The sequence below is a fragment of the Salmo salar genome, unplaced genomic scaffold (genome assembly GCF_905237065.1).
Source record: "Salmo salar unplaced genomic scaffold, Ssal_v3.1, whole genome shotgun sequence".
NCBI lineage: Eukaryota > Metazoa > Chordata > Actinopteri > Salmoniformes > Salmonidae > Salmo > Salmo salar.
This window is the reverse complement of record NW_025547454.1, coordinates 192420-199792: the sequence shown is the minus strand read 5'-3', so window position 1 is coordinate 199792 and position 7373 is coordinate 192420. Positions and strand designations below refer to the sequence as shown.

The window sequence follows — 7373 nt, the reverse complement described above, 5'->3', positions numbered from 1 at the left end:
GTGTGTTTGATACCTTGAAGAGTTGGTGCAGGTTGCCTCCGTGCAGGGTGAGGAAGCATCTCTCTGTGTGTGTGTTTGATACCTTGAAGAGTTGGTGCAGGTTGCCTCCGTGCAGGGTGAGGAAGCGTCTCTCTGTGTGTGTGTTTGATACCTTGAAGAGTTGGTGCAGGTTGCCTCCGTGCAGGGTGAGGAAGCATCTCTCTGTGTGTGTGTTTGATACCTTGAAGAGTTGGTGCAGGTTGCCTCCGTGCAGGGTGAGGAAGCATCTCTCTGTGTGTGTGTTTGATACCTTGAAGAGTTGGTGCAGGTTGCCTCCGTGCAGGGTGAGGAAGCATCTCTCTGTGTGTGTGTTTGATACCTTGAAGAGTTGGTGCAGGTTGCCTCCGTGCAGGGTGAGGAAGCATCTCTGTGTGTGTGTTTGATACCTTGAAGAGTTGGTGCAGGTTGCCTCCGTGCAGGGTGAGGAAGCATCTCTCTGTGTGTGTGTTTGATACCTTGAAGAGTTGGTGCAGGTTGCCTCCGTGCAGGGTGAGGAAGCATCTCTTGTGTGTGTTTGATACCTTGAAGAGTTGGTGCAGGTTGCCTCCGTGCAGGGTGAGGAAGCATCTCTCTGTGTGTGTGTTTGATACCTTGAAGAGTTGGTGCAGGTTGCCTCCGTGCAGGGTGAGGAAGCATCTCTGTGTGTGTGTTTGATACCTTGAAGAGTTGGTGCAGGTTGCCTCCGTGCAGGGTGAGGAAGCGTCTCTCTGTGTGGTAACGCAGGATGGATGCCAGGTTCCAGTGTTCCATAGGAGAGTTGTTGGGAACGTGCCACACAGACATGTCCTCCGCCACGATGTCATAATACCCAGGGTTCTGAGGGAGACAGGAGGAGATGTTTTAATACCCAGGGTTCTGAGGGAGACAGGAGGAGATGTATTAATACCCAGGGTTCTGAGGGAGACAGGAGGAGATGTTTTAATACCCAGGGTTCTGAGGGAGACAGGAGCAGATGTATTAATACCCAGGGTTCTGAGGGAGACAGGAGGAGATGTATTAATACCCAGGGTTCTGAGGAGAGGAGATGTTTTAATACCCAGGGTTCTGAGGAGAGGAGATGTTTTAATACCCAGGGTTCTGAGGAGAGGAGATGTATTAATACCCAGGGTTCTGAGGAGAGGAGATGTATTAATACCCAGGGTTCTGAGGAGAGGAGATGTTTTAATACCCAGGGTTCTGAGGAGAGGAGATGTTTTAATACCCAGGGTTCTGAGGAGAGGAGATGTATTAATACCCAGGGTTCTGAGGGAGACAGGAGCAGATGTATTAATACCCAGGGTTCTGAGGGAGACAGGAGCAGATGTATTAATACCCAGGGTTCTGAGGAGAGGAGATGTTTTAGTACCCAGGGTTCTGAGGAGAGGAGATGTTTTAATACCCAGGGTTCTGAGGAGAGGAGATGTTTTAATACCCAGGGTTCTGAGGAGAGGAGATGTTTTAATACCCAGGGTTCTGAGGAGAGGAGATGTATTAATACCCAGGGTTCTGAGGAGAGGAGATGTTTTAATACCCAGGGTTCTGAGGGAGACAAGAGGATATGTATTGATTTGTGTCTTGCATCACGCAATTCCATTCCACTTCCAGTTAATTCAGGAAATGCACTGACATTCCAATTCTTATTCTTCAATGCATTTATTTCAATGGGAAGAATTTGGAATTGTAGTTTGGTTTCTGAATAGACTGGAATTGAAATGAAATTGAGCCCAACCCTACTGTATAGGTTTTCAACATTAGTTTAGTTTACCCCATCGTATGATATAGCAATCTGATCATCTTTTAACATATCAGCTTAACCCCCATCATATGATATAGCAATCTGATCATCTATTTAACATATCAGCTTAACCCCATCGTATGATATAGCAATCTGATCATCTATTTAACATATCAGCTTTACCCCATCGTATGATATAGCAATCGGATGCCCGACGAGTCGATGAGGTGGATATCGAAAAAAAACATCTAGACTAGACATCACTCGATGATCTGGAAAAAGCGATTGAGATGAGACCGTCTAGACTAGACAAAAGTAGATGATCTAGAAAAAGTGATTGAGACTAGACCGTCTAGACTAGACAAAAGTAGACTAAACAAGACAAAACAAGTTGCTCTACCTTGAAGTCATCAGAGGTGGCGCCCTCTGCTGTTCCAAAGGTGACCCTGTTGGCCCAGTTCCCCTCTCCGTCTGGCCGGTTGGGGTTATTACCCTGCTCACTGGACCAGCGGTCACCCACCGTGCACTTCCCATACATGTTGTTCTCGTGCACGCTCGCCACCAGAGTCCAGCCGCCACCCGCTGTGGTCATGTCACAAAAGGTCTGGTACACCACCCCGCTGGCCGTAGTCAGGTAGTACAGACCATCTGACAGAAGGAGAAATATATTAGAAATATCCAAATATATTTAAATGAACATAATTACATACGTTGAAATATGTAAATACATACTGTACCAGTCAAAAGTTTGGACACACCTACTTATTCAAGGTTTTTTCTTTATTTTTGCTATTTTCTACATTGTAGAATAATAGTGAAGACATCAGAACTATGAAATAACACAAATGGAATCACGTAGTAACCAGAAAAGTGTTAAACAAATCAAAATATATTTTAGATTTTAGATTCTTCAAAGTAGCCACCCTTTTTCTTGATGACAGCTTTGCACCCTCTTGGCCTTCTCTTACTTGTCTGGTTACTACAATATTCCATACGTGTTATTTCATAGTTTGATGTCTTCACTATAATTCTACAATGTAGAAAATAGTAAAAATAAAGCAAAACCCTGGAATGAGTAGCTGTGTCCAAACTTTTGACTGGTACTGTATCTTGAAATATATACCTACATATATTGAAGTATTTAACAATATATTGAACTATATACTTACGTATAAGCAATTGTAAACCTAAATATACTAACATATATGTAAATATAACAAAGTAAATGTCTACATATATTGATACATATATCTAAATATAACGTATATAGATGCCCATCTGATGAGTAAATTCTTTGTAACCATGGTGATACTCAATGTACTGTACATGCAACACCAAACGTAACCACCGGGTGGCGAGAGATAAACAGTACAAGATTGGCACTGCTATTCTTTCTGTTGTAGTCTGAGTGTTCAGACATGAATAATTATTTAATATACAGCACTGCAGTGTACAGCAGTTATAAACATGGGTGGTCCTGTGAAGCTTAAAGCAAGGCAACGTTAGGATTGTGGGTTTATGTCCCACTGGGGCAACCCATGTGAAAATGTTTGCACGTAATCCTGTAAATCGCTTTGAGTTAAAGCATCTGCTAAATGGCATATATAGTTAATATATTATTATTATTATTGTATAGAAATGTTTGTTACCTTCATGTTGGTTATATCTGTCCCTTGTTTCTTTACAGCTCCTGGCAACATATCGTGTTCTGTTCCTCAGCCTCTCCAAGCTGTTGAAGTCTGTTCTGAGAGACTGGAAACTGGGCCCAACCCCGACTGCATGTCTGCCCTCGTGTACCGCCTGCACGGCTACTGGAAATCACCAAGACGAGAGGAAAGTTAAATACTTGATACAGACACGTGTGTGTTTTATTATTTTTATTTTATTTAACTAGTCAAGTCAGTTAAGAACAAATTCTTATTTACAATGACGGCCAAACCCGGACGACGCTGGGCCAATTGTGCGCCACCCTATGGGACTCCCAATCACAGCTGGATGTGATACAGCCAGGATTCGAACCAGGTACAATAGTGGCACGTCTTGCACTGAGTGTGAGTGTGTGTGTGTGTGTGTGTGTGTGTGTGTGTGTGTGTGTGTGTGTGTGTGTGTGTGTGTGTGTGTGAGTGATAGTGTGTGTGTGTGTGTGATAGTGTGTGATAGTGTGATAGTGTCTGTGTGTGCTACATGACATTACTACAGTAAACACTACAGAGGATTAGACCCCATAGAGTGTGGAGCCCTGGTCTCCATACTGGTCCTAAAATAATAAGGAAACAATTCACCTGAGGTATTGTTGCTTCTGTACATCTTACAATTACAGTACAGCTGTAACGTGGTTGGCTATCTGGGAGGGGGTGGGAGGGGTCGTTGTTCTCTGTAACGTGGTTGGCTATCTGGGAGGGGGTGGGAGGGGTCGTTGTTCTCTGTAACGTGGTTGGCTATCTCGGAGGTGGTGGGATGGGGTCGTTGTTCTCTGTAACGTGGTTGGCTATCTGGGAGGTGGTGGGAGGGGTCGTTGTTCTCTGTAACGTGGTTGGCTATCTGGGAGGTGGTGGGAGGGGTCGTTGTTCTCTGTAACGTGGTTGGCTATCTGGGAGGTGGTGGGAGGGGTCGTTGTTCTCTGTAACGTGGTTGGCTATCTGGGAGGTGGTGGGAGGGGTCGTTGTTCTCTGTAACGTGGTTGGCTATCTGGGAGGTGGTGGGAGGGGTCGTTGTTCTCTGTAACGTGGTTGGCTATCTGGGAGGGGGTGGGAGGGGTCGTTGTTCTCTGTAACGTGGTTGGCTATCTGGGAGGTGGTGGGAGGGGTCGTTGTTCTCTGTAACGTGGTTGGCTATCTGGGAGGTGGTGGGAGGGGTCGTTGTTCTCTGTAACGTGGTTGGCTATCTGGGAGGTGGTGGGAGGGGTCGTTGTTCTCTGTAACGTGGTTGGCTATCTGGGAGGGGGTGGGAGGGGTCGTTGTTCTCTGTAACGTGGTTGGCTATCTGGGAGGGGGTGGGAGGGGTCGTTGTTCTCTGTAACGTGGTTGGCTATCTGGGAGGTGGTGGGAGGGGTCGTTGTTCTCTGTAACGTGGTTGGCTATCTGGGAGGTGGTGGGAGGGGTCGTTGTTCTCTGTAACGTGGTTGGCTATCTGGGAGGTGGTGGGAGGGGTCGTTGTTCTCTGTAACGTGGTTGGCTATCTTGGAGGTGGTGGGAGGGGTCATGGTTTGCTGTAACAAATGGACAATATAGTTGTATATTAAACTAGAATAGTGAATAAGTGAGAGGTCAGTATCTTACCAAGTTGAGGTGGTGAAGTTGAGTTGGTGAAGTTGAGTTGGTGAAGTTGAGTTGGTGAAGTTGAGGTGGTGAAGTTGAGTTAGTTGTAGGTGCACATGATGCATGTTCAACCATCAGCAGAGGAACCATCAACAACAGGACAACACAGGACAACATGTCTATGGGGAAGAGAAAGAGAGAGACATTAACCACAGGACAACACAGGACAACATGTCTATGGAGAAGAGAAAGAGAGAGACATTAACCACAGGACAACACAGGACAACATGTCTATGGAGAAGAGAGAGAGAGAGACATCAACCACAGGACAACACAGGACAACATGTCTATGGGGAAGAGAGAGAGAGAGACATTAACCACAGGACAACACAGGACAACATGTCTATGGGGAAGAGAGAGAGAGAGACTTCAACCACAGGACAACACAGGACAACATGTCTATGGGGAAGAGAGAGAGAGAGACTTCAACCACAGGACAACACAGGACAACATGTCTATGGGGAAGAGAGAGAGAGAGACATTAACCACAGGACAACACAGGACAACATGTCTATGGGGAAGAGAGAGAGAGAGACTTCAACCACAGGACAACACAGGACAACATGTCTATGGGGAAGAGAGAGAGAGAGACTTCAACCACAGGACAACACAGGACAACATGTCTATGGGGAAGAGAGAGAGAGAGACTTCAACCACAGGACAACACAGGACAACATGTCTATGGGGAAGAGAGAGAGAGAGAGACATTAACCACAGGACAACACAGGACAACATGTCTATGGGGAAGAGAGAGAGAGAGACTTCAACCACAGGACAACACAGGACAACATGTCTATGGGGAAGAGAGAGAGAGAGACTTCAACCACAGGACAACACAGGACAACATGTCTATGGGGAAGAGAGAGAGAGAGACTTCAACCACAGGACAACACAGGACAACATGTCTATGGGGAAGAGAGAGAGAGAGACTTCAACCACAGGACAACACAGGACAACATGTCTATGGGGAAGAGAGAGAGAGAGAGACTTCAACCACAGGACAACACAGGACAACATGTCTATGGGGAAGAGAGAGAGAGAGAGACATTAACCACAGGACAACACAGGACAACATGTCTATGGGGAAGAGAGAGAGAGAGACTTCAACCACAGGACAACACAGGACAACATGTCTATGGGGAAGAGAGAGAGAGAGACTTCAACCACAGGACAACACAGGACAACATGTCTATGGGGAAGAGAGAGAGAGAGACTTCAACCACAGGACAACACAGGACAACATGTCTATGGGGAAGAGAGAGAGAGAGACTTCAACCACAGGACAACACAGGACAACATGTCTATGGGGAAGAGAGAGAGAGAGACTTCAACCACAGGACAACACAGGACAACATGTCTATGGGGAAGAGAGAGAGAGAGACTTCAACCACAGGACAACACAGGACAACATGTCTATGGGGAAGAGAGAGAGAGAGACTTCAACCACAGGACAACACAGGACAACATGTCTATGGGGAAGAGAGAGAGAGAGACATTAACCACAGGACAACACAGGACAACATGTCTATGGGGAAGAGAGAGAGAGAGACATTAACCACAGGACAACACAGGACAACATGTCTATGGGGAAGAGAGAGAGAGAGACTTCAACCACAGGACAACACAGGACAACATGTCTATGGGGAAGAGAGAGAGAGAGACTTCAACCACAGGACAACACAGGACAACATGTCTATGGAGAAGAGAGAGAGAGAGACTTCAACCACAGGACAACACAGGACAACATGTCTATGGGGAAGAGAGAGAGAGAGAGAGAGACTTCAACCAATCCCCAAAATGTTATTCTTTATACATAAAAAGATACTAACTTAATACATTCCACAACTTGTAATGGAGGTTTCCATCAAAATAAATCCCGTAACAAACGTACCTAAAGCTGACGTTATCTCTCGTTCTCCCATATTACAGTATTACCAGAAGTGAATGTTGGATTACCTGCTGTAAGGAGGTCTCAGTGAGGGATCTGTCAAATGCCTGAGTCCCAGGGGATCTTTATGATGCCAACCCTTAACACTGCCCATATTATGCCAGCTCTGAGAGATTCACGTGTTCTTATCTGTCACGTCTGAGCCATCAAACTGTAAACAAAGCAACAAGGAACAAACTTGTTTTGATCAATAATGATTTAGTGCTCCTTTTACAGGAAAGTACAAGCCTTCCAAAACAGGGTTAATGGCAACAAGGGTAAAACAATAACTCTAGTTGATCATCCATAAAGGCCTCATAAAAGATTATCATGCTGATTTTGTTGCTGCTTCAAAGCCTGTAATCTGTGTGAGGCC

At 45.6% G+C, this 7373-nt stretch overlaps 1 protein-coding gene across 1 annotated transcript; it reads right to left on the bottom strand.

The window, feature by feature from the left end:
• Positions 1-6: 6 nt before the first annotated feature.
• Positions 7-7036, bottom strand: LOC106597645 (intelectin; the record flags this gene model as incomplete). Its single annotated transcript, XM_045711272.1, has 5 exons — positions 6962-7036; positions 5047-5189; positions 3403-3562; positions 2154-2401; positions 7-855 (listed from the first exon to the last, which is right to left on the bottom strand). Coding segments are annotated over exons 1-5 (1431 nt in total), but the record flags the coding sequence as incomplete, so codon positions are not given.
• Between the last annotated feature and the right edge of the window lie 337 nt (positions 7037-7373).